This window comes from Rhineura floridana, chromosome 17, assembly GCF_030035675.1.
Source record: "Rhineura floridana isolate rRhiFlo1 chromosome 17, rRhiFlo1.hap2, whole genome shotgun sequence".
NCBI classification, from domain to species: Eukaryota; Metazoa; Chordata; class Lepidosauria; order Squamata; family Rhineuridae; genus Rhineura; species Rhineura floridana.
Genome location: NC_084496.1, coordinates 31017577 through 31043506, shown reverse-complemented (window position 1 = coordinate 31043506; position 25930 = coordinate 31017577). Strand labels below are relative to the sequence as shown.

Genomic DNA, 25930 nt, shown 5'->3' with positions numbered 1-25930 from the left:
CCACAGCTGCGGCCGCCTGCCTCACCTCCTTTATGAGGCTATCCGCTTGCAAGCCCAAGGCCTCCTTCCTGGTCAGGCGCTGCAGCCTACGAGGGACCCCATTCCCTACGTCTCTCCGTCGGGAGAACTTCTCTGCTTCGGCTGGTCAAGAAAAGGCCTTTCCCGGGATTGCCTCCGGGACACCGCTCCACCCCAGGCCACCGTCGCTGTTTATCTGGTCCTGCCATGGGGGGGGGGGGAATCCTGGCTCAGTCTGACAATTGCTCCAGCTATGGGGCGGTATACAAATGCAATAAATAAATAACAAGGGGAGAAAGGGGCCCTTTCAGCAGCTCACATACTTTATAGCCTCTGGTTGCCCCCAGGGGCCGCAGCAGGGATCACTGGAGGCCCCCTAAGTCCGCCCCCCTTCAAGAGGCCTCGAAAGGAAGCCGCGCTCTTTCCTTCGCCTCCCGTCCGCGCTGCTCGGCGGTCCTCGCGGAGGGCGTTTCCTCTTGGTCACATTTCAAGAATTTGCGTCCTCCCCCCTCCGCGGCACTTCCTATCACCGGGCGGGGCGCACATTTCCCCGGCCCAGTCCTCAGCATCCTGCCTGCGGAAGGAGCTGCTACCCACGCAGGGCCGGCCAGCCACATGTGCCCATGGACGGCTGCCAGCGCCGCGGCCCCCTCCGCTGAAGGAAGCGCAGGATGCAGCTGGGGCCCACCGGGTCAAGCCGAGGAATTCGGGTGGCCGCGCCGCTTGATATGCCCTCGCAGCGGGGGGGCAGCCTCTGGGGTGTCAGAGACCCCGTCGTCCCCTCCCACTCAACGCACTACTGCTGGATGGCCCCAGGGGGCCTCAGACTTGCCCCTCCGAATAGCGCCGCACCCAGCCTCCCCCGCGGCACGTGGGCCCGGCATGTGAGGGCCAAGCAGTAGAGTGCCTCTGGCCATGGAGGCTTCCTTTGCAGCCATCGTGACCTGCAGCTACAAGGGACACACACTCCCCTCCCGGGCAATCCTCGTCTTCCCGTCCTTTCCCGCTGCCCCTTTCACGGCGATCGGCACCCGCCGCCTGGCCTGGCATGACACAAGGTCGTTTTCATTAGCCCTAAGGCCTAAGACGAGGGTGGTGCGGAGCGAGCGCGCCCCCTTCTGGACAGGGCAGCCCGCCTGCGACGAGGAGAGCGGAAGGGAACATGGGGGCGTCAGGGACTGGCCTGCGCGGCCCACGCCGGAGGCCTGCGGCGGCGAGTCCCACCAAGCCCCGGACCGCGCGATGAGGCCGCGGAAGCTCTGCCGTGAGTGTGCGCGGCACGGAGCTCCCCTCTCCGGAGGCCGCCGTGCCCTTGAGGCCATGCGCCGGCCCGCCCGGGCCTCTCTCTGGCTCCCGAAATGCCCACCGCGACCCCCCAGTACGGTCACCGGAGTTTACGGTCACTCCTCCTCCCAGCCTTGCCGTGGGGCTGAGGGCAGCGGCTCGCGGCCCCCAACCGGGGATTGGAGGAGGGGCGGGCTGGAGAGAAAAGGTGCCCCGCCCAGGGTCCTCTCTCGGGGGGAGGGGCTCTGCGTGTTTCCAGCCTCTCCTCCTCCTCTCCCCCCCCGCAGGGCTGCGCCCAGCCAGCCTCCCTCCCTCCCTCCCTCCCTCCTGCGGCTCTCTTGCTTGGCGGGGCTGGGCATGCGCTCAGTCCCTCTCGGGGGCGCCTCTCTATCCCTCGCAATGGGGAATTTGTCTGAGGCTGCCCCGACCTGGTCACTCTCCTCCTGTGGAGGATCCGCAGCCTGGCGGTCATAAATCACGCGCGCCGCGAAGGAAATACCCTCCTCCCCTCCCGCCGCCTGGGCCGCGAATCCTGACATCCGCCCTCCCTCCCTCCCTCCCTCCCTCCCAACAGGCGGTCACCCCAGATCCGCAGCCGCTCCTCGGCGACGACTCGCTCCCCCACGCCCTAAGAGCTGGGGGAGGGGAGAGCCAGAGACCCCCCCCCGTTGTCCCCCTTCCCCCCCGCCTCGCCTCCCCGTCTCCCGAGGCGCAGATGTGGCGCTGCGGCGGTACGCCCCGTCGGTGCCGGTGGCCGAGGCAGATGGACAAATCGCCTCCCGGAGGTCGCTCCCTCTGGTAAGAGCCGGCTCAGGGGACCCGGGAGGGAAGAGGCAGCAACAGACTCGCGGCGCTGCCCACCCCACCGCATCCCCGCCGTGGGCGCGCACAAAGCGGCGTCGAGACGCCACCCCTCCGCCCCCATCTAGTGCCAAGGTAAGAAGGCGACCGGCTCGCGGAGGGGGGGTGGCTGGGATCTCCTCCTCGCAGTGGGTTTGGCTGCTGAACTGCCCCATACCGTTGAGAAGAGGGGGAGGCTGAGGAGGGGGTGTGTGGTGCTCGGCCGGTTGAGTGGCTGCCTCTCACTGGCGCTATTGTCCTTCTCTCTCGCCCCCCCCTTATTTGATACTGAGAGCACTAGGGTGGACGCCGAGGCTGCCCTTCCTCACATTGTCCATTCCTCACATTGTAGCTGGGGGTCTCTGCACCTTCCGGCCTGGTGGTAGAAAGGTATTCGTGGAATGCCAACCAAACTGGTGGGCACCTTCCTGTGGAGAGCAAATGGGCACTGAGCAGAGAGGAAGAGGCAGACAGGCGTTGGGGGGGGCGCGGTGGGTGAACCAGTTCTATCCCCCACCTCCTTCCAGACAAACATTTAAGGGAGGCAGGGATAAGGAGTGAGGAGCTCTGCAGTTCGCTGGGGAAAGAGCGCAGAGCCTGAAGGAGAAGCAGCCAGGGGGCCTCTGAGCATGTGCAGAGTGCACTCCTCCCTCTGGGATTCAGGGGCAGGGCTTGCAGGCCAGAGGACCTGCCAGCCAGGTTGGCTGTGACATCCAGCACCTCTTTCTTTAGACATGAGCTTAGGAGCTCTCTTTTACCAACAGCTTGGGCCTTTGTGGTGCTGAAGTGGCTGTTTGGACACCTCTGGGCTGGGGTTCCAACTTGCAGGGCACTGTGGCAGAGGAACTTCACACATGGTGCCCCACCCTAAGCTGGGCCTGGGGGGTGTCACATGGGACAGGGCCTTGGGGATCCACCCCCCCATTTCCCTGTCTCATCTGCAGCTATCAAGAGCCACCCGGTGCAAACTGTAATGGGGAAGGCTGGCATCCCCAGGCAGGACTGGGAAAGACCCCTGTGTGGCACCTTGGAGATCTGCTGCCGGTCAGTGGAGGCAAGAGTGAGCTAGATGGACTGTTGCTCTGATTTGGCATCTAGGGCAGTGTCCTCTATTGCTTTGGGCTCTCCAGGTGGCTCTGTGTTTTGGACTCCCCCGATCTGACATGCCCGCAGTGAGGGGCACAAAGGTGCTGGGACCCTCCCCTCAGATCGCCCCCCCCCGTTGGTCTTGGCTCGGCCTGAGAGCTGTTCACACCTTACCCACCAGACTTGGCAAGGTGTGCTTGGGTGCGTGTTGTTGAAGGCCTGCTTGATGCAGTTGTGCTTTGTAGGTGTTTGTGGAGTGCCATTCAAAAAATGGAAAAGGGTGAAGGACACTTGGAAGTCAGGCTGTGCCGCCCCCCCCCCGCCCACACCTGCACCTTTGGGCACAGCCTGGCAGAAAAATGTCCTGGGCTTAGAATCAAGCCCCTGCCTAAGTTGAGTGCAAAGGGGTGCTGTGGCCTCAGAGGTGTCATTCAGGCCTAGAGGGCTCATGCTGCTCTGGGGATCTGCCTACGGCTTGACATCCCACTCCAGGAGGGCCTTTCTCTGTTCCATGCAGTCACCTTCCTCCTGCCCTTCTTCACCTGAGCAATTCCTTTGTGTGAGAAGTGAGGCTCCACTCCAGAGGTGGCTGCATATATTTTACAAGGAGCCCTGAATCCCTCAAGCGAGGCCTTCAGTCACTCCTAGCCGAACATGAAGTGGCGATAGGTGTCAAGGAGACTTCCCTCCGGCTGGATCCAGACCCAGAGTTTCTTACTCCATCCTCAAATGGAGTCTCCCTCCTCACCACCTCCAAGGAACAGGGGGAAAGAGGGAGTTGGGCTCTTAGGAGGTGGATATGTGACTTCTGGTCAAATATTCTTTCCCACTGGAAACCTCATATTTTGTTCTGAATGTTGACATTCACGCTATCTTGAGTCAGCCCCACATCCCAGACATGGCTCTGCCCTCCCACACGTGCTGGCTGCCCTTCAGCGTGGTGGCCCCCTCCCACCCACTTTTTGCCATTTCCTTATTGCCTGAAGAGCAAAACTGAGCAGCATTGGCCACAGGGCAGAGGGGAGGCTGGCTCTGGCTGGACAAGGGGAGGGAGGCCAGGAATGCAGCCCCTCCAGCATGCTGGGATTGCGGGGGGGGAATGCTGGCAGGAGGGGAGGCTTTCGAGTGAGCAGTGGGGATCCCACTTGACCATGCGTGAGGCTACATCATAAGGGCTGGGGGGGGAGTCCAAGGAGTTCTTTTGCCCTCCGTTCTCTTTCCATCAGAGAGTTCTGGGGGGCAAGAGAGAGATTGCCTCCAACCTTGGAGATTCCGTTGAACTGCCCTTGCCAATTGCTGCAGGCAGATGATGGCCTCTGGCCTGACAACACTGCCCTGTGCAATGCGGTAAACAAAAGCTTCAGCAGAGTATGAGATGCCACCATTGCATCTCATAGCAGCCAAGCCCATAAGCTAATAAGGCCTTTTTTTGGTCTGTTCTGAGGAGGCAAATCCATTTCTACAACAACCTCATGTTCCAGCATTGTAAGAGGGAGAAAAATCCTCATCTCCTGGGGTTCCCCCCCCCCCAATGCTCCTGATTGCATACACTTCGGGGAGAGATTTGTCTTTTCCGCCGCCGAACCTAAAGGCTGCTCCCCACTGCTTCAGCCCTTCCCCTTAGAGATGTTCTTCCAGTCCCTTGGCCTTTCCAGTACCTCTTCCAGGTCCCTGACACCCACTGAACTGGGATGACCAGACCTGTGCGCAGCGGTCCACACATGACTCCACTGGCAGGCCGCCTGGTGTTTGTACACGTGATCGGCCAAGGAGGGGTCCCAGACACCGCCTGTTTGCAGGCTTTCAAACTGCAGGGAAGTTGGAGCTGAGCTCTTGGGGGTCCCCCAGCAGGAGTATGCGGGGGAGGTGGGGATAAATGCCCCCTTGGCGGTCTGCTCTGGCGGGTATCCTGGTAAGAAATATGTTTTATTTGCATTTGTGGCAAAGGGCTGATTTTTCTGTGGAAGGATTTAGACAGCAAGAGAGGGGCTTTGTGGGCCAGGATGCCCAGGGAGTTTACAGGTTGGAAACTGCGTCTTCTGGTGAAATATCTACTAATTTTTTCAGCATCTTCAGAATTTTCTGGGTTTTTTATTTTAATTTTGAATAGCATTCTGGAAATCCTTGTGGCGTACAGAAAACCATGCAAATCCAGGGTCAGTTCCTGGCAGGCCAGGAAAGAGCCGTGTGGTACGTTAGGTGAGCCGAAGGCAGGACTTGTGTGTTCAGTTGCTGCAAACCTCAGCACAGCCCCTCCCAGGGGTAAGATTCAGGTGCCAGAACCAGGATCTTCCAGGTTCTGGGACAAGCGCTGTTGGGACTGCAACCCTCCCATGTCCAGAGAAATGCATGCCCAAGGTTACCCTTTCTGGTCTGTGGCAGCTGCCCTGAGAGGGAAAACGCCACTGAAGCCTAAGAACCTGAGGGAGGCCCACAACAGGATCAGGCCACTGGGGGTCCAGCATCCTGTCCCTGCAGTGGCCAACCAGATGCCCAGAAGGGACGCCCACCAGCAGGGCATGAGCGCAACAGCAGCGCCCCCGCCAGCAATTCCTGCAACTGGCATTCAGAGGCACTCCGGCCCCCACAGCCGTCGTGGCTAGTAGCCGTCATCGGCCATGAATGTGTCTAATCCTCTCTTGAAGCCATCCAAGGTGGTCGCTGCCCCTTGTGGCGGCGAGTTCCACAGTCGCAACTACGTGCTGCTGTGTGAAGAGTTCTTTCTCTGTCCTGGACCTTCCAGCGTTCAGCTTCCTTGGATGACTCCGAGGGTCTCTACCTACGTATGCGTTCTCTTTTTGCAGCCCGCCCTTCCTCCAAGGTAGCACAAATGGGCTCATCTCCCTCCTACCCCCATTTATCCTCGCAACAGTCCCGTGAGGGAGGCTAGGCTGGGAGTTGGTGACTGACCCAAGCAAGTGAGCTTCGTGACCAAGTGGGGATTTGAACCCAGGGCCTCAGCTCCAAGTCCAAGGGCCTACACATGCTGCCTGCCCAGTGCTTGCTTTTGCGTCAGCTCCCCTGAACAGGGGCAGCCGATCGAAGCCTCCCCTTTTACCGGAGGCGGATCCAAGCTGGTGCCCTTGAATGGTGCCCCAAACCCTCCAGGACAGGGGAGCTGCGACACACTGCCCTTTATGGCCCCTTCAGCTCTGACCCCGAATGAAGGGCTGGTCCTTGGTGCACCCCACTGGAGAGATCGCTCCCGGCCACCTCGGCCTCCTCCCCTCCCCTCCTGATGTTGCTGTAGGCTCTGGAGGCCCTCCCAGTGGCACTCTCTCTCTGTCTGCCCCCCCCAAAAAACAGCCAGCCCTGCCCCAATGGCTGCGGCCCCTTTCCCTCCTCTTCCACCCTTTCTCTGCTCTCCCCCCTGCAATTCCTGGCTGGCTTTGCGTCGCAGCTGTGGCGCTGCAGACAGCTTGGGGCCTGGCAGACTCCCTTGGCAGCTGCCCAGGTGGAGTGCTTGGGATACCACTGGCTCCTTCTCCGCACGTCTTGCAGCCTCGCTCTGCTGAGGTGGCGGCTGTGCTCTGTGAGCAGAAAAGGCTCAGGGTGAAAGGCAGGTGCCTTGGGTGGTGGCAGGGGTGGTGGTGAGCAGCCTGCAGCCATTGTCCTTGGCTGCTCTTTGATGGTGCCCCAGAGCCCACCCACCTCCAGCAGGAGGCCCGCCCCTCCAGCCCTCCCCTTGCCAGCCACCAACATCTGCCTGACACCTCCGTCTCTCTGGGAGCAGCTGTGTGCCTTTGCGAATGTTGCATCTCTCTCTGCCTGCCTGATGCGCCTGGCAACTTCAGGCACTGCCCCAAGCCCCTCCCCCCCAGGTGCAGAGGGGAAGAGAATCTGTTTGCAGCCACACAAAAGTTGTTTGTCACCCCCATCCCCCCTCGCATCCCTTCTCTGATTGGGGACCATTTGGAGGCCATGCCTGGCTCAAAAGCAGCTTGAGAGCCCAGCCCTTTGGGGCTGTTCAGATGGGGTTCAGCCTGGGGTTTATTTATTCACTTTACATATTGAGGGCAGTGCCTTGCAAGGCGGCTTCCAAAAATGCAAAACCCTTGACCTCCACCTCGAGGGATTTGCAAGGGTCTTGGCCACAGCCATGTGCTGCTTGTGAGGAAATGGTTCGTGGCCCCTTGGCCCGGCCTGGCCGTCTGGCCAAGCAGTGCAGGCAGGGGAGGCGTGTCGGCTGCACGCCGTCAGGTGGATGTCTTGTGAGGTGCTGCTGCTTGGCTGCCCCTGTAAGGAGGGCACAGCCCACCAGCTTGGCAGGGAAGACCTCTGCAACAGCAGCTGTCTGGTAGGCAGCAGTAGGTGGCAAATGGCCAACTGGGGCCAGTGTGCCAGGGCAGGCAGAGCAGGGTGAAGGAGGCGGCCTGGCCCTGTGGCTGGCTCTGCCTTGCCTTCAGAGGGGTAACAACAGGGTGTCGAGCCACATGAAGAGGATAGTCCAAAGGGAGGAGGGCAAGATCCAAGGGGAGCAGTCTGAAAGAGGGACGGCCCCAGGCAAGAAAGCCCCCCCCCCCCAGAGCAGAGCTGGCTAGAACGGTGTGGGAGGCAGGAGGCGAGACACTGCCACCCTAGAGCAACTCATAAGAGCGTGAGAGGAGCCTGCTGGGTCCAGTCCAGCATTCTCTTTTCAGGCCGTTGGCCCATCAAGCTGTCTTGCCAACACTGACAGACAGCAGCCCTCCAGAATTTGCAACCATTTACAAAATCCCAAATAACCATGAGTACATAAACCAGAATTCCCTCTTCCCTAAAGAATTAGAAGCTGTCAAAAACTTAGGAAAGGCTCTTTACCGAAACAGATCATTTTGTCTGTGATCTGTAGTTGTTCTTGGGATTTGTGGCATTCATTGTAAACTGGTATATGTTGCAAACTTTCTTAGTACAATATAGATGCTATTTGGGTATATCTGGGTCTCTTTATTTATGGGGTAGCTCTCTTGGGTTTCAGACAGGGCCAGGGCTCCTTTCCGCATGAGCTGGCGATGCCACTGGGACTGGCCCTGAGACCTGCATGCAGTGGAGCAAATGAGTGCTGACCGTAACCTTTCCCACGCATGTTGCAGTTTGCCCGAAAGAGTGGGCCTTCTGGGGTATATGCTCAAGGAGGGCACCCGTTCATCACTTTAGCCACCTGAAGATTCCATCATGGTTGTGCAAAGAGGTGGATCCACTTGAATAGCCAAGAGTACAGAGCGAGATCCTGCCAGGTCTTCTAGATTAGAGTACAGGGATCTGGGCTACGCACACTAAAGCCACCATCTTCAGGTCTAGAATGTCTTAAAGAAACAGGGCCCACTTGCAGGTTGTCAGGTGCCCCCCCCCCAGCCTTTTCTGGAGCACCGGTTGGGATGCAGAGTTGTGCCATTGCATTGCCAGTCTTTTCCCATTCTCTGACATACAGTCGAGGAGATTAGTTCAAACCTAAGAACGTAAGAAGAGCCAAAGGGAGCGCATCTGGTCCAACGCTCTTCTCACCGTGGTCAACCGGATGCCTCTTCTGGGAAGCCCATAAGCAGGATGTGATGCCAACGGCCTTTCCCCATTTGTGATTCCTAGCAAGGAAGCAGCATTCAAAGCCAAACCTCTTCACAGTTGGGCAAAGCTGTCTGTCATGAAGGAAGCCAATAGTGATGGCTTAACCTTCAGCCCGGTCTCACGCTGCATGTGTCAGTGCCCCAGATAGATGCCACCCTGCCGAGGGCCTACGGATTGGGTGGGGGAGGGGAGGGGCTGTGCACAGTGTTATCTTCAAATGGGGAGTCGGTGGGGCTGCGTGCATTGCAGGGGAGGGGGCAGAAAGTGTAGGGCTCCCTCTCCCGCAAGCTCAACAGTCTGAGGACCACCAGGAGATTGCCCTCTCAGCACAGCAGCCTGGGAGATAAAACCAGTTCTGTTCCAGTTTCAAATGGTTTCCCTGTCTGCTCACTTGGAGGAGATTCACGCTCGCCACAGGCAACAAGGCGAGAGGGAAGCCTGGCTTAAAAGCGAGCAACTGTGTTCTTTGGAGGACAAATGCAACCTGAAGAAAACCACTTGGCAGCTTCCTGACCACATCCAGGCCCTGCCTGGCTGCGATTGATATGAGTCAGGACAGGGTGGAAGTGGCTGGGGGGGCAGCAGTGGGGGGAGAGCAGGGAGTGGGTCTGTCAGGCAGACACATCAGCAGCTAAAGTCTAGGGCGGGGGAGCCCTGAGCATCAAAGCCCAGGCTGTGCATCTCAGTGTTTCCAGCTGTCTTCCAGGCCGGCCCTGACCCAACACCACCCCTGAAGTCGCTTTGCAAATGCAGAAAGGCCGGAAGGGCCAGGCTAGGAAGCTGTGGCCCTCTGGGTCAAGGCTCCTGGTTCACATCCCAGCCCTCTGGAGAGAAGGGGGGCAGCTGCAGCCCAGCCCTGGAGGGCCACTGGCCCCCCACTGCAGTTGCAGCCGGGAAGCCCCTGCTGTGCCCCATTCACAGGCCTGAAACCGCCCCCTCGCCAGCCCACCGGTGGGGGCTGCCTGCCTGCCTGCCTCTGGAAGCCAGGAGAGGTGGCTCTCGCTCTTCCGGTTCCTCTGGATTCTAGGAAGGTTTGTTCCCAGGAATGTTGTGCTCTGGGCCAGTTTGGTTTGGCAGCCGCGGCTTCCAAGGGAGGGAGGGAGGGAGGGAGCTGCAGTTGCTTCCCATCCAGAGTGCCCCACCCAGCCTGGCTCCCTGGAGCAGCTCTGGAATCCGGCATGAGGCCGCTGGCGCAGGGCTCTGCTCTGGGGAGGACGGGGCTGCTCCTCGCCTGGGTGGCAGCTGCGCCCAGCCTCATTCCTGAGACTCCGCAAGGCTCCCTGAGGGTGGGGTGGACTGCCCCCAGCTCCCACGGAGATAGGTAGGCTGGAGAACGCGGGGCAACCATGGATCCTCCCGCCAGAGCCCCACTGCAGGCCAAACGGTGTGGCGCTGCGCTGCGAATGCAAGTGGGTGAGGGCACACCTTGGACCTGGGGGGCTGCCAGCTCTACTTCCTCCTCCTCCTCCGCAGCAGCCGCTTAATACCAGCAGTGTTGGGGGAGGGGGAGCCCAAGGCCCTCTGGTGTCCTCCCCCCAAGCTTTGCGGGACCCTCTGCTGACCCAGCTCTCAGGATTCTTCTGGCTCCTTTGGGCTTGATCTCCAGCTGAACGTCCTTCCACATTTGGGGAGGCAGCAATCTCTCAGGGCAGGAGCAACTGACAGGTCTCTGTACAACTGGTGGCTGGATCTGGATTGTACGCCTTTGGGGGCAGGGACTTGTTTTTGTTGTTTTATTTTCGTAGAGTGCCATGTGGATATAAATAAATAAATAAGATGATTATGATGATGATCTGCAACAACAGGCCACTGAACCAAGGAGTGGGGAAAGCGGGCCACAGTGGCTGTCAACTGGGGGGGGAACAGAGCAAGACTGTCTTGAGGGGCTTCCTTCTGTGGGGTGGGAAAGGGCAGGGGTTGGAGGGCGTGGGATCCCTTGGCGGAGGTGGCTGTGTGGGAGGGTCGGGGCTGGTGGAAAGGAGCCTCTCTCTCCCCAGAGAAAGTCAGCCCGCTGGGGGCGGGGAGAGGAGATCGTTTCTGTTCGGTCGTGTTTGTTCTGGCCAGAGTTGCCTCCAGCGCTTCTCGGCAGGGGCCGAGTAGATGCTCCTAGCCAGGAGCCGTCTAGGGTCAACCGAGCGGGGAGGGGAGGCTCCCCACCCACGGGCAAAAGCGGACCTGCTGCCCCCCCCATTGGAGCAGCCGGACTAGCCAGGCTCCCGGGAACTGGCCAGCCCAGCAGCGCCGCCCCCCGATGCACCTCAGCCTCCGTCGAGTCCGTCGGGGACACGAGGGGAGGGCGCCCTTCCGAGTCGGGGGGGGGAGCGGTCAGTGGGCCAGCTGAAGGGGGAGGGAAGGTCGAGCAGGCTTTGGGAGGAAGGGGACAATGGGGGGCTGTGGTCCCCGCCATTGCTTTTGCAGCCCCCGCCCGCCTTTCTAATGAATTCCTGCTGCAGCTACGCAACCCCCTCCCAGGGCGGACACATTTTGGGGGCGGCAGGCCCCTTCCGGCTGGGGGGAGCCCGCTCTCTGCCTGCGCCACGCCCCCCGTCGCGCCCCTCTCTGCTGCTCGGGTGGAAGGCCCCTCTGCCCCGGCGGCGTCGGCCCGGCGGGGGCTCCAGCTCCTCTGCCTGCCTGGCCCGGCCCCCCACGCAGGCTCCGAGGGAGGCGCTTCTGCATTCCAGAGCGCCTGGGCCGCCGCCGCTGCCTGCCGTGGCCCAGTGCCAGCAAGGCAGGCAGAGCAGGAACCGGCCTGCTCTATCCGGCCCGGGCGAGGGAGCAGGTGCCTCCTGGAGGCCCGGCGTGCGCCGCGGGGCTCTGGAGGGAGGAGCCGAGAGGCCCCGGGAAGCCTTTGCTTCCTCCTGCTGGTTGCTGGGGGAAGGAGGCGAGGGCTCCGGCCTCCGCGCGCCAGGTCGGCTGTTGGCTGCCGCGGCAGACGGGGCGGGCCGGCTGGCTGGCTGGGGATCGCGGGCGGGGTCAGAGCGGAAGGAAAACAAACGGCGCTGCAAGCGGGCGACACCCGGAGTCCAGGCCCCTCGGCCGCGGAGGGAGAGCCTGCCCGGAGGCGCGGGGGCTGCGGACCGGTGTCCTTCCCACCAGTGCTCATTCCTGCGGGCCAGGCCTGAACGAGAGGAGGCCGTCGAGGCGTGCGCCCCGGAGCTTACGCAGAGTGGCTCTCGCCAGAGCCAGCCTCCCTGCAGGGCCCCGACTGACTTGGGAAGACAGGAGGTCGCCCGGCCAGGCGAGAGCCCCGACAGGCGGCAGGTCAGCCCCACCATTGAGAGGACTGACTGGGGAGATGGGGGGAGGCGCGGACGTGAGGTGCGTTTGTCCCGGGCGCTGAGATGCCTGCGGGGGGGGGGAGGTGTGAGGACGCTGCACTGCGCCAGTTCCTGAGCGAGCCACGGCCCCGTCCCGTCCCCCACCGTGTTCGGTTCGGGGAAGGAGGCGAACCGGGCAAGACTAGGGCAGGGTTGGCGCGGGGCCAGGAGGGAAGCTTCCGTCTTCTCCCCCCCCCCCGCCGCCAGTTGCCTGGATGGGCGTCCGCTGCCCTTTCTCGCGCCAGGGCCCGCTGGGGGGGAGGGCTCAGCCCCCCTCCCCGCGAGAACTGGAGAAGTCGCTTCTCTGGTCTTGGGGCAGCGACGCTCTTGGAGGGGGGCCGCTGGAAACCTCCCACCCTTGGCTCCCAGGACCCAGAAACAGATCAGATCCGGAATGCTCAGCCGAACCGACATCACAGGGTTGTTGTGAGGATACAATGGAGAGGGGAGGGGGAGAACTCCTGCAGGCCACCTTGCGGGAGAGAAATGCAAGAATGAGAGTTAAGAGTGGGGCAGCTTCCCTCAGTGCAGAAACAAGAGAACCTGCAGCTTTCTCCGTCCCTGCAGCGACCCTCCATCACCTCCAGCAAAATGGAGGTGAAGAGGAAGGCTTTCTGCCTGTGAGGATCGACCCCCGCAGTGGGTTCAGCCACCAGCCCAGAAGGGGGGGCTGGAAAAGTCATCTATAGGGGCAGCTGCAGGACTGGGTCCCAACCAGGGCTGAGGAGGGTCTGTGGCCCCCCAGGTGCACCAGCTCCCATCAGCCCCAGCGTTGAGGGTGATGGATGCTGAAGGGCCACCAGCATCTGGGCAGGGCCTGGCTGGGCAAGGCTTTGGGGACAGTCCCCTGCCCTTGAAAGAGAGGCAGCCAGCAGGATGCCTTCTGGGTGTCATTGGACGCCAACTCCCATCATCCCTGACCCTTGGCCATGCTGACGAGAGCGCTGGAGCCCAGCAACATGTGGAGGGGCCAGCACAGGCTTCCCACCAGCAAACCAGTCCACACTGTCCCGTGGTGGTGGCTGAAGCTGAGGTGTGAATGAGGGATGATAGCAGATTTCAAGCAGGAGGGGCTCATTGCCTTCCCACGGACACGATGCTCAAGGTTTTAAAGTGTGAAACAACTGAAAGACAAGAAGCGTGGCAGTGCAGCGTCTCTCAGGGGCTGCTCGAGGAGGAACTTCACTTGAGGCACTCTGGAAAGCTTGATAAGTCCAGTCTCGATGCTGGTCACCAAAATGATGGTTGGGACGGCAGCCTCCCTGGGAAGAGTGCCACTCATCTCCGTGGGGTGTTACCGAGCAGAGAAAGGCCTTTGCAGAGAGGTTGCCTGGAGTCAGATCCTGGCTGGGGGGGGGGCATAGCACAGCACCTGCTCTGCCTACAGAACGCCTCAGGTTCAGAACATGAGGACATAAGATGAGCCGGCTGGATCAGGCCAGTGGCCCATCTCATGCAGTGTCCTGTTCACACAGTGGCCAACCAGATTCCCCAGTGGGAGACACGTGCAAGCAGGATCTATGTATAAAAGCACCCCCCCCCTCCGGTGCCTCTGACAGTGGAGGCAGTGCATAGCCATAACCACTAGTAGCCCCTGATAGCCTTACGCTCTGTGGGAATTCCATCGCGTGACCATGCACTGTGTGAAGACTGACTTCCTTTTGTCTGTCCTGAATCTTCCAACATTCAGCTTCATTGGATGTTCACAAATTCTAGTGTTGTGAGAGGGAGAAAAACCTTTTCTCTGTCTCTTCTCCATGCCATGAATAACTTTTATAAACTTCTGTCATGTTGCCTAGAGCCAGTGTGGCATAGTGGTTAAGGTGCTGGACTACGACCTGGGAGACCAGGGTTCGAATCCCCACACAGCCATGAACTTGGGCCAGTCACTGCCTCTCAGTCTCAGAGGAAAGCAATGGTAAACCACCTCTGAATACCGCTTACCATGAAAACCCTGTTCATATGGTCGCCATGAATCGGAATCGACTTGAAGGCAGGCCATTTACGTTTCATCATGTTGCCTCTGACACACCTTTTCTTTAAACTAGAAAGCCCCAAATGCTGCAGCCTTTGCTCATAGGGGAGTCGGTCTGTTCTCTCCCCCCCCCATCATCTTGGTTGCCCTTCCATGTGGACTCCCTGGTGACCCTTTGATCTGTGCTGGGTGCCTTCCCCCATCCTTTGGCCTACCAGCCCTCAGGCCTGTGAGGAAAGCACAGAGGAGCCTGCATGCTACCTGCAGGGGCAGGTGGCAGCTGTCGCTCTGGGCTCCACTCGTGACAAATGCCCTTCTCAAACCTTTCCTGGGATGGCTGCTGCCCCCTGCTGGCCAGTTCTGGGGAACTTCAAATGCTTAGGGCCTTGGTGCACACATTGGGGGAAACGCATGTTGTTCTGCAAAGGGCAAAGTTCACAAGGATTCTCTTGGGAATATCTAAGACAAAGGAGCAAGGCCACATGTGGCTCATGCAGTTGAAAGGGATCCCCTGTATGCATTTGACTCCCTGACCAGTATTCCCTCTGGCCCATTTGCAGTCTGGATGGGAGCCGCCGCCCCCTTCCCAGATCTGGCTTGATTTGCAGCCTCGTCATCTTGGTGTGAAGTCTCCTCCTTTGAGAAAGTCTCTCTTGTGCTTGGGATGCACACTCTGGAGGTGTCGCCCTTGATCCCTTTGCCGGGAAGACCCTCTCCTCCTGAGACTGGGGCAAATCCTGTCTGGCCTCAGGTTCCAGTTTTTGTCTGGGATAAGCTGCTCAGCTGTTGTGTTTGCTTTCTGTGGCAAGGCTCTCTCCTGGTGTGGTCTGTGAGATCGTGGTCTATATTGAGAGTTTGTTGCTAGAAGAGTCTGGCAATTGTATGTGTGGACCTGCTGTAAGTCTGGCAGCCAATACGGGCGGCTTTCCATCCAAGGTGGTGGCAGTGTGTTCTAATTCCTAGAGTGCCTGCTCCAAGTAGGCTCTGCCAAACTGAAACTACCGCCCCTGCCGTTGAAGGATGGATGCCTGAGTGGAACACCAGTATTGCCAGGCTAATCTTCCCCCTTATACAGGCCTGTTTCTATAGCCTCGAGAGCCAGTGTGGTGTAGTGGTTAAGGTGTTGGACTACGACCTGCCAGCATGGTTAAAGAGCAAAGTCAAGGAAGCTCTTAGAGGCAAAAAGTCTTCCTTCAAAAAATGGAAGTCTTGTCCAAATGAAGAAAATAAAAAAGAACACAAACTCTGGCAAAAGAAATGCAAGAAGACAATAAGAGATGCTAAAAAAGAATTTGAGGAGCACATTGCTAAGAACATAAAAACCAACAACAAAAAATTCTATAAATACATTCAAAGCAGGAGACCATCTAGGGAGACAATTGGACCCTTGGATGATAAGGGAGTCAAAGGTGTACTAAAGAACGATAAGGAGATTGCAGAGAAGCTAAATGAATTCTTTGCATCTGTCTTCACAGTGGAAGATATAGGGCAGATCCCTGAACCTGAACTAACATTTGCAGGAAGGGATTCTGAGGAACTGAGACAAATAGTGGTAACGAGAGAGGAAGTTCTAAGCTTAATGGACAATATAAAAACTGACAAATCACCGGGCCCGGATGGCATCCACCCGAGAGTTCTCAAAGAACTCAAAGGTGAAATTGCTGATCTGCTAACTAAAATATGTAACTTGTCCCTTGGGTCCTCCTCCGTGCCTGAGGACTGGAAAGTGGCAAATGTAACGCCAATCTTCAAAAAGGGATCCAGAGGGGATCCCAGAAATTACAGGCCAGTTAGCTTAACTTCTGTCCCTGGAAAACTGGTAGAAAGTATGATTAAAGCTAGATTAACTAAGCACATAGAAGAACAAACCTTGCTGAAGCAGAGCCAGCATGGCTTCTGCAAGGGAAAGTCCTGTCTCAGTAACCTATTAGAATTCTTTGAGAGTGTCAACAAGCATATAGATAGAGGTGATCCAGTGGACATAGTGTACTTAGACTTTCAAAAAGCGTTTGACAAGGTACCTCACCAAAGGCTTCTGAGGAAGCTTAGCAGTCATGGAATAAGAGGAGAGGTCCTCTTGTGGATAAGAAATTGGTTAAGAAGCAGAAAGCAGAGAGTAGAAATAAATGGACAGTTCTCCCAATGGAGGGCTGTAGAAAGTGGAGTCCCTCAAGGATCGGTATTGGGACCTGTACTTTTCAACTTGTTCATTAATGACCTAGAATTAGGAGTGAGCAGTGAAGTGGCCAAGTTTGCTGATGACACTAAATTGTTCAGGGTTGTTAAAACAAAAAGGGATTGCGAAGAGCTCCAAAAAGACCTCTCCAAACTGAGTGAATGGGCAGAAAAATGGCAAATGCAATTCAATATAAACAAGTGTAAAATTATGCATATTGGAGCAAAAAATCTTAATTTCACATATACGCTCATGGGGTCTGAACTGGCGGTGACCGACCAGGAGAGAGACCTCGGGGTTGTAGTGGACAGCACGATGAAAATGTCGACCCAGTGTGCGGCAGCTGTGAAAAAGGCAAATTCCATGCTAGCGATAATTAGGAAAGGTATTGAAAATAAAACAGCCGATATCATAATGCCATTGTATAAATCTATGGTGCGGCCGCATTTGGAATACTGTGTACAGTTCTGGTCGCCTCATCTCAAAAAGGATATTATAGAGTTGGAAAAGGTTCAGAAGAGGGCAACCAGAATGATCAAGGGGATGGAGCGACTCCCTTACGAGGAAAGGTTGCAGCATTTGGGGCTTTTTAGTTTAGAGAAAAGGCGGGTCAGAGGAGACATGATAGAAGTGTATAAAATTATGCATGGCATTGAGAAAGTGGATAGAGAAAAGTTCTTCTCCCTCTCTCATAATACTAGAACTCGTGGACATTCAAAGAAGCTGAATGTTGGAAGATTCAGGACAGACAAAAGGAAGGACTTCTTTACTCAGCGCATAGTTGAACTATGGAATTTGCTCCCACAAGAGGCAGTAATGGCCACCAGCTTGGACGGCTTTAAAAGAAGATTAGACAAATTCATGGAGGACAGGGCTATCAATGGCTACTAGCCATGATGGCTGTGCTCTGCCACCCTAGTCAGAGGCAGCATGCTTCTGAAAACCAGTTGCTGGAAGCCTCAGGGGGGGAGAGTGTTCTTGCACTCGGGTCCTGCTTGCGGGCTTCCCCCAGGCACCTGGTTGGCCACTGCGAGAACAGGATGCTGGACTAGATGGGCCACTGGCCTGATCCAGCAGGCTCTTCTTATGTTCTTATGACCTTGGGCCAGTCACTGCCTCTCAAGCCTCATGAAAACTCTATTCATAGGGTCACCATAAGTCAGAATCGAAGGAAGTACATTTACATGTTTCTATAGCCTCGCCAGCAAGCACCCCCCCTCGCCCAGCATGTGCCACAAAGTGGGAGCCTCTTGCATCTGCCCTGTCAGCCTTGCCACCTGCGGGCAGGAAAAGAGGCGTGACATTTGAGGTTTTCCTGTGGGTTGGGGAGCTGATGCTCACAAAGGCAGGGTTTGGGGAGAGCCACATGGAAGTGGGGCCTGACGGAAGTTGCTTCAGCTTTCTCCGTCTTCCTCAGGAGCCCTGTCGTTCCTCTGTGGTTCTAGGGAGGGTCTGATGACCAGGCGCTGGGGTCTGGACCAGTGGCAGAGCGGGGGCCTGAGGCTTGGGGAAGGAGCAGTCTTGCTTCTCTGGAGCTTTGGGTCAGGACGAGGCCAAAAAGCCGTCTTGTCAGCATCCCTTTCATAAGAAGAGAAACCTCTGGCTGAAACAAAAGCTCCATGTGGGCAAAGCAGCCACCAAGGCCAGAGGTGTGGGGATGGGCTGGCTCGCACCTCACCTGTGGCCTTCCAGATGTTGGTGGACACAAACACCCAGCAGCCATCTGAGGGTGAGGAGCGTCATAGTCCCCAAGTGCAACCCCATGGGTGAGAAAATGGGGGTAGGCAGTAACCCGCTGGCACTTCTTTCCTCCTTGATGCCATGAGTGGGGGGCGCGAGCACAGCGGGCTCAGGGCTGGGGATTGACCCAGAGGGGTGCCCCTGCTCCAGGCCCTCTTTTGTCATGCCCTCTCAGGTTGCGGAACCCCTCGAAGCTCCCTTCCCCCCGCACGGACAGGAGCGGCCCGTTCCCTCGCCGTTCGCCATGCATTCCTTGGACGAGCCCCTGGACCTCAAGCTGAGCATCTCCAAGCTCCAGGTGGCACGAGAGAAGTATGGGGAGGCCCTGGGCAGCAGCAAGCCCCGGCCCTTCCGCCCCGGCATGCCCCATTCCCCGCTTGACAGTGAGTGTCCAGACCAGGCCAAAGCCAAGGATTGGGCTGGGGGTGAAGTGAAGGCAGGCATTTGCATTGTGACTCTGCTGGGACCTGTGAAACAAGACACAGCCTTTTGTGGGAGGGCAGAGGGACAGGGGACCTGCAGGGGGACAGTCTGCTGCTACTTACCACCCCTTGGCAACCCCTGCCTTTTGCAGGCCTCCAGTCACACTCCAAATGCCATGACAAGAGGGACAGCTGCTTTTCTGCCCCCACCATCGACCTGAGCCTGTCTCCTCTGCCAGGCTTGGACTCCCCCAGCGGCGGCAGAACCTCGCTCTCCCCGGACAGGCAGAGCGGCGGGGAGCTGGGGAGCTCCTCCACCCTGTGTGTGAGTTGCAAGGGAGGGCAGAGGGCGTGTGCGGATTGTGGGAGGGTGCCCTGGGCTGGGGCATCTTTCCTCACCAGACCCAGCCAAGCAGCTCTCCTTGCAGGGTCAGCCAACTTGCGTAACGCTGTCTGGGCGTCTCCCTTTGTTGCCATGGGCTGTCCTGCTCAGGGCCGCCGGCCTCCTAGTGTGCAGAGAGCAAGTCCGGCTTGGCCTGTGGGGGAAGGACTTTCCTGCGGGGGGGGGCAGCAAGTGTCCTCCCAAGCAGCGGGTGGAATGAGGAAGGGGGGGGACGTCTGCCTTTCACAGGCAGGTCTTTTTTAACTTTTTTTTTTTTAATCTGGGGGCCAGCTATGCTAAGGGCACTGGCTTCCCAGTCCGTGGACCTGTACGCAGTTTCCTAGCCAGACCATTGGCTCTCTGCACTGGCCAAGAAAAGAGAGGGCCTCTGTTCCTTCCAAGCGCCGCCCTCATCTTTCTCTGCCTTGCCCAGGATCTCCAGTCCCTGCGCTACCTCGATGGCCTTCGCAGCTCTTTCCAGTTCTTCCTGCCCCTGAACTCGGGGGGTGCCTTGCACCTGCCCGCCTCAGCCTTCCTGACCCCACCCAAGGAGAAGCGGCTCTCCCCGGAGTTGCCTTTGCAGAAGCAGCTGATGTGTCGGTGGTCCAAGGTGAGCGGCAGCTTTGGGGCAGGGGGCCACAGGGCTGGGGCAGGGGGCCTTGTGTCTGCCGGGCTGAAGCACCCCTCCACAGAAGGCTTCCTCCTCCTTGACCCCTCTGCAGTGCAATCAGCTCTTCGACCTGTTGCAAGACCTTGTGGACCATGTCAACGACTTCCACGTGAAGCCAGAGAAGGATGCCGGCTACTGCTGCCACTGGGAGGGCTGCGCTCGCCACGGCAGGGGCTTCAATGCCAGGTAAGCCACCTGCTCCCCAGACAGACACTGAAGGAGGGGGCTTGCAGGGTTTCTAGGGCCCCACGCCCCAGGAGGCAGAAAGCTCAGGAGAGCAGCGTCTCCCGTTGAATTGCATTTAGCCAACTGGTGCCCTCCAGGGGCTGCTGGACTACAGCCCTGATCGTTGGCCGTGGTAGGTGGGGGCGATGAGCATAGGACAGGAAAATGTTGCCTTTGTTAGGAGCCACCTGGGTTCATGCAGCCTGCTTTAGCACCTTTCACAGAATGTGTGAAGACACGGCTCCCGCCAGCCTCCCTCTCGGAAACCTCGTTCCCCCTTGGGAGAAAGAGTTCTGAGCCACTGGGAAAGCTCACGTGTCAGATTGCCAGCTTTGGTTGGCCTTAGAATGGCATTCTTTACGAGCCCCAAGATCAGCCGGGGAGGGGGGCGGGAAGGGATCGAATCTCTAGGTGGGGGTGGGCAGAAGTCAGGCTGCCGGAAGTGCAACTTCCAACAAGAACAGCCTTTCCAAACATTGCAAGGAAGGAAACAATTTTGGATTTGCCTTCCTGCTTGGGGGCTTCTCTTCTTGCTGCCTCCCCCCCCCCCCAGCAGTCCTCTGGGTGTGGGAAAGGAAACAGAGCTGGGTCTTTCCTGCCTCACAAGTGGGAAAGCCTGGAGAGGGAACACGAATCCCCCCCCCCAAAAAAAATGCTACTGGGCTCTAAACCAACCAGCATGGTCAGGGAGGACGGGAACTGGAGTCTGGCAGCATCTGGAGGGTCAGCAGGGGTAAATGCACAGGAGCCAGGTGCCAAGCACAGGCTGGCAGCTGGGGACAAGCAGCCCTGCTCACCCCCTGCCCCCCCCGGGCCAAACTCTGATGGGCAGCTGCTCCTTCCGCCCTCCCTAGGTACAAGATGCTGATCCACATCCGCACACACACCAATGAAAAGCCCCATCGCTGCCCCACCTGCAATAAGAGCTTCTCTCGGCTGGAAAACCTGAAGATCCACAATCGCTCCCACACAGGTGAGCCTGGTGGGGTGAGGGCGGGGGGGGGGTCTGGGATCTCCTTGTTAACTCCCCAGGCATAGTAGCACTGCAGTCAGGCATCCCTCCTGACCAGGCCAGCTGCCCTGTGGGGACATCTGCCCCCTTTCCTGGGAATTTGAGAAGGTGCTTGCGATGGTTTATGCTCTGCCATCGGCAGGCCCGGCGCTTTCCAGGTCAGCTCCTCCCTGCCAGGGTTTCAGTGCCAGCCGCCATGTACCATCCATGTCTGGCGGCCACTATAGGCAGCAAGAAGGTTTCCCGGGTGCCCCTTCCCTGTTCAGTGCGCCTGCCCCTGGGCCCACGGGTGCGTCTCCAGGCGTGTGTTCCTCCCGCCCCGCAGGTGAGAAGCCTTACCTCTGCCCCTACGAAGGCTGCAACAAGCGCTACTCCAACTCCAGCGACCGCTTCAAGCACACCCGCACGCACTACGTGGACAAGCCTTACTACTGCAAGATGCCGAGCTGCCACAAGCGCTACACGGACCCCAGCTCCCTCCGCAAGCACATCAAGGCCCACGGGCACTTCATCTCCCAGGAGCAGCAGGAGCTGCTGAAGCTGCAGCCACTGCCCTCCAAGACCCCCCTCGCCACCGCAGCAGAAGTGCCTTACATCAACGGGGCGCAGATCATCATCCCCAACCCTGCCACCCTCTTTGGCAACCATGGCCTGCCCCTCCCCCTCACACCAGCCCCCCTGGATCTCAGTACCTTGGCCTGCGGGGGGCTGGGCGGTGCTGCGCTGGCTGGCCTCCATAGCCCTGTCCTGGGCCCCCTGAACTTGGCCAAGAACCCGCTCCTCTCGCCCCCCTTTGCAGCCAGCAGCCTGGGTCTGCCCGTCGTGTCCCTGCTGGCTGGCGCCTCCGCCAAGGCACACGCCGAGAGAAGCCCCCCCAGGAGTGGCCCCAGGCCCACCAAAGGCAGCAGCCGGTCTCCAGCACCCCAGAACTGCAAAGAGGCCAACGAGAGGAGAGAGCTGGAGCGGCTGCGGCCGGCGGCAGAGAGCCTTTCGCTGATACCCAGCGGCGTCTTGGACCTGTCCACCGGCATGAACTCTGTGGGGAGCCCAGACTGTTTGCCGCCGGGCTGGGTGGTGATCCCAACAGGCTCCGTTTTACTGAAGCAAGCGGTGGTGAATTGAGGAGAGACAAGGACGACACCAGCATGGCTGGCTTGCCCTGCCATTTCCACCTTCAGCCCAAGCCAGCGCTTGTGGCTCTGGGTGCGCTCCAGGGCAAGGAAAGGGTCAGCAGAGCTCACACGGAGCACCTCCCTGACTGGAAGCTTCTTGCAGAAGGGGCGCTGTCTTGGGTCTGAAGGTAGCTCCCCACTCATGCCACCCCCCACAGCCTCCTGTCCTCCTGTGGCCACTGGACTGGCAACCCATGGCGTTTTGACACTCACGACAGAGGAGCCCGGCTCTTCTGAGCAAAGCAATACACAGACTTTCCCTGAGCAGCAGCCACCAACTGTCCCAATGCGGCCCTAGAGCAGGAATGCTTAGAAAGAGTCATTCTCCGCCTTGGATGCCATTTCCTTTTGCTTTCCGAACTGCTGAACCAGCTGCTCTTTGCCCAGTTGCTCCCCCAGCAAAAGCCACACCGCTCCCTCCCTCTCGGCCCCTTTTAGTGGGGAAACCAGAAAGCGCAGGCCAGTACCCCCTGCCCGCTGTGCTCCCTCCCGCCATCCCATCCCATGAACGTGGCTTCTCTCCCCACCAACCCCACCCCCCGGCACCACTAGGGCTGCTTCTCTCCCCAAGGCCCAGCAGTGCTGACCTCCTGGCACCAGTTGGGCCAGGGAGGTTTCCAGGCCGGCGAAAGTCCTCCGCTTCCACTGCGCAGGGAAGGAGCCCGGGAGCTGATGCTGGAGGTTCTGCCAGCACACAGGGTATGCCTTCTGGGCGCAGCTCCTGCCCAAGCTCCCGCCTAGCAATTGCAAGCAGCCGGGCACTCTGCCCCAGCTCTCCCCGACAAGGCACACCACGCGTGTGGCTGTGTTGCTCAGCAAGCCTTTCCCTGACGTGGAGGAACTGAAATATTCACTTCCCCCTAATAACTGTTACTTGCGTTCTAAAGCTGTGCAACCTGCGGAGATCACCAGAAATGGGGGGGGGGACCCAGATGTGCCCTTCTTGGCTCTCCCCCCACCGCAGGCCCTTCTCCCCAAGGGGCAAGGACTTGCCTTGCCCACCCCAGCCAGTCCCTCTCCTTTGGCTAGGGGCCAGCCCTTCCGTTAGGGAATGTCCTGCTGAGCCACGGGGGGTTGGTGCTCCCTTCAGGCACAAGCCCTGGGGCAGAACACTCCTGGGCCTTCTGACAGCGCTTCTGCTGAGCTGCCCTATACCACGTCAAGGGCAGCCATTGTGAGAGGCAGGTCGGAGCATCACTTGCTTCAAAAGCAAGCGCTCTGCCTTGCTTTGAGAGAGGAGGTATTGGGAGGACCAAGCATCCTTGCAAATATCTGAGGAATGGGCGGAGAAGCAGCCAGGCAAGACTGCTTCCAGTCTCCCCTCAACCAACAGCAGCCGCCTCTGGCAATCCTCTAGTGTCTCAGCCACCATCTGTAGAATGGGTCTATCGCAAACTGTCTCCACCAAATAGGGCCAGTGTGAGGATTGAGATAATGTCCTTGCAAGTGAACAGGTGGCAGCAAGCCAAGCAGCCCCCCTTCTGGTGGGGGATCAGCTGCACAAACCCCACCCTTTGTGCTAGGTTAATTCACAGCTTGCTATCACCTCAAAAGCAAATAAAGCAGGTTCTGATGGAGCCTCAGCCACACCCCTTTCCATTTGTTGGCTAAAGCAAATATAAGGGCCGGATCTGCATGTCCAAAGGGGAGGAACTTTTTCCTGCCACCTGACCAGGCAGCTGCGAAAGCGACACTAGTTTCAAGGCCTGCTAGATTCCTCCTTGCCTGTTCCTCAAGCAGTAGAGACCCCTGCTCCCCCCAAGTTCCCGCTCCTTTGCTGGAGTCCACTTTACCTCTTGACTGCCCTCCCTAATTTGGAGGGATCACTCTGTGTCTCCATTCCATATTCCTGTACAAGGGGGTCCCCATGTACCTCTCCCCAGGCCCTTGTTTTTAGTGGGACCCCTGCTATGGGCTTCCAGCCAAACAAGTCTCCTTCACCTGCTGCTGCCTCTTTCTCAGACTCCTCACTGCAGCTGCAGGTGGGAGGGGGCCTCCAACAGCCCACCCCCAGCGCTGTCAAGATGGCCTAAAGTCATGCACCGTGCATCCAAGGGGAGCTGGCCTCCCAGGCACACGGTGGAAGGCTGTGCACGCAAACAGCCCAGGCTGGACAGGAGCACAGCACTCTGGGGGCCCAGCATGCCTTGCTAATTGACCAGGCCTATGAGCCAGTGAACGTGTCCACTTAATTTTCTGTCTATTGTTGTCCCTCCCAGGCAGTCAGTATTTTAAAATGTTTCTAAGTGCCTTTCGATTGTAGTTTATGTTGGATTTCTCCCACCCACCCCTCCTGCCTCCATCACTGTTAGGATAGTTAAAGACAGAAAGAGATAAGCTATGACCCAATCCTCTGTCCCAGAGGATGGTTGTTACGAAAACAATAAAGTGAATCCAAAAACTCTAAGTGCTGCCCGTCTCTGCTATCCTCCACATGTGTACGGGGGGGAGGAGAATGGGGGGTGGCACCCAATCAGATGATGTGCGTGCCCACACACTGCAGGGCTGTGGATGTTGAGCAAAACCAATCATGAACCAAATCCTGCCTCCAAGAACAGCCTGTTTCTATCCTGCATTTGCTAACCACAGAGAAGGCCAGAGGAAGCGGCTACAGACGGACATGAGGCCGCTGCTTCACCTAGCTCAGTACTGTCTGGGGGGCCGTGCAGACGTTGAACTGCAGTCCCATCAGCTCTAGCCAGCACGATCCTTCCGGCCAATGCTGATGGGAGTTGAGTCTCATAACATCTGGCAGCCCCTCCCCCCCGGTACCCCACTTGTGGTCTAGGCTAACTGGCAGTCGCTCTGCAGGGCTGCAGACAACAGTCTTTTCCAACGCTATCTGAATAAGCCAGGGCTGGACCCGGCCTTTGTCCAGAAAGCAGCCCCTTCACCCCTGAGCTACAGCCAAGGACTCGTGGAGGGAAAGGGCCGTTGGGATTTCCCCAGCCGGGAACTGCCTACAGACTCCAAAGCGTGTCTCTCTTCAGTATCGAGAGCGAGGGAAACCTGCTTTTAGTACAAATCCAATGCAGTGCTGAGCACAGAATTTAGCAGAACAAAGTCGACCGTGGCCAGTTTTCTCACGGAGCAGTGAAGGGTTCTCTTCACGCTTTGGGGGGCAGATTGCAAAATTGTGAGCTGCAGGGGTGCTTGGCCAGGGAAGACCCTCATGGGAGGGAGATCCCCCTCACTCCCCAGCAACAGACTGCAGTCCTGGCAGAGCCCACCCCACCTGGTTGCACGCTGCATTTCCCCAGCCCCCAACGACCTACAACAGGATGCAACGCAAACTACACAAGGTCAATTTATTGGCTAGCTATAATTTAAAAAGGGAGGCTGGTGGGGAAGAGGTGGAAGTGGGTGCTACGTGTCTGCCTTGCGCTCTGGACCTTGTTCTCTCTGGTGCTGGGACTGGATCTGCAGCTCCTCGTCCAGCCGCTCCTTGGCTCTCACCACCTACAGGGCACAGAACTGGCACTCAGCAGCTGTTCCAGGGGCAACGCCGGCAGAAAGCCAACATGCAGAGAGACGAGAGCATCGGCTGTACCGAGAGCAACCACCAGAGAGCCTCAAAAGCAGCTCAGGACCAGGCAAGGGCGGTGGGGTAGGGAGACTCCTGGCGTTGGGCCACTGTGAAAGGGGGCCTCCCACTTTGGTCTCCAGCAACCCCAAAGGGAAAAAAGTCTCACACTGGTCAGTTATGGTGCCAGTAAGGACACACACTGATACCTGTATTTGTTTAAGTTTGGATCTCTTCAAAAATGCTCAACCTGCCTATAAACTACAGGAAACGGGGGGGGGGGGAGAAAAGTCTCTCAACAGCCTAATCTTTCATCTGAGCATCTGCTGACAATGCAAGGCAGGAGCTGGCACAATAACGCAAGTTCCTAAGTGGCAGGGGAATGAGTAGCTTCCTTCTACTAGGGCAGTGGGCACAAGCACAGCCTCCCCCACCCCTTACTCACCTTGGACTGCACGTAGAAAGAACCCCCCACGGATTTGTCGTTCACCTTAAATAAATGCTCATAGTTCTGCCAAGGAAAAGCAAATGATGTCAGCATGAG

At 58.3% G+C, this 25930-nt stretch overlaps 2 protein-coding genes across 6 annotated transcripts in view; one reads left to right on the top strand and one right to left on the bottom strand.

Moving 5' to 3' along the window:
- Positions 1-600: 600 nt before the first annotated feature.
- Positions 601-24270, top strand: GLIS2 (GLIS family zinc finger 2). Of its 4 annotated transcripts, none has more exons than XM_061599818.1 (7): positions 601-1282; positions 18156-18363; positions 18555-18727; positions 19218-19394; positions 19507-19640; positions 20534-20652; positions 21017-24270. In XM_061599818.1, the coding sequence occupies exons 2-7, from the start codon at positions 18225-18227 to the stop codon at positions 21811-21813; spliced, it is 1539 nt and encodes a 512-aa protein (XP_061455802.1). In that variant the 5' UTR covers positions 601-1282; positions 18156-18224; the 3' UTR covers positions 21814-24270. The 4 variants fall into 4 exon arrangements, with proteins under 4 accessions (XP_061455802.1, XP_061455801.1, XP_061455804.1 ...); XM_061599817.1 differs by lacking the exon at positions 601-1282 and adding an exon at positions 1297-2238; XM_061599820.1 differs by lacking the exon at positions 601-1282 and adding an exon at positions 9929-10093.
- An 887-nt stretch (positions 24271-25157) lies between these two features.
- The window catches only part of CORO7 (coronin 7), an 81781-nt gene continuing 81008 nt past the window's right edge, over positions 25158-25930 (bottom strand). For both annotated transcript variants that reach the window (XM_061599815.1, XM_061599814.1), the window contains 2 exons: positions 25832-25897; positions 25158-25322 (listed from right to left, as the gene is read on the bottom strand). In XM_061599815.1, coding sequence (XP_061455799.1) covers positions 25230-25322; positions 25832-25897 — 159 coding nt within the window. In that variant the 3' untranslated portion in view covers positions 25158-25229. The remainder of the gene's footprint in view (positions 25323-25831; positions 25898-25930) is intronic.

Excerpts from the sequence above, each read along its gene's own strand:
- GLIS2 (XM_061599816.1), top strand. The coding sequence starts at position 11,209 with ATGAATTCCTGCTGCAGCTACGCAACCCCCTCCCAGGGCGGACACATT. Across the intron at positions 12,034-18,155 it reads AGAGCCCCGACAGGCGGCAG|GTTGCGGAACCCCTCGAAGC; the intron begins GTCAGCCCCACC and ends ATGCCCTCTCAG. Across the intron at positions 18,728-19,217 it reads GGAGCTCCTCCACCCTGTGT|GATCTCCAGTCCCTGCGCTA; the intron begins GTGAGTTGCAAG and ends TGCCTTGCCCAG.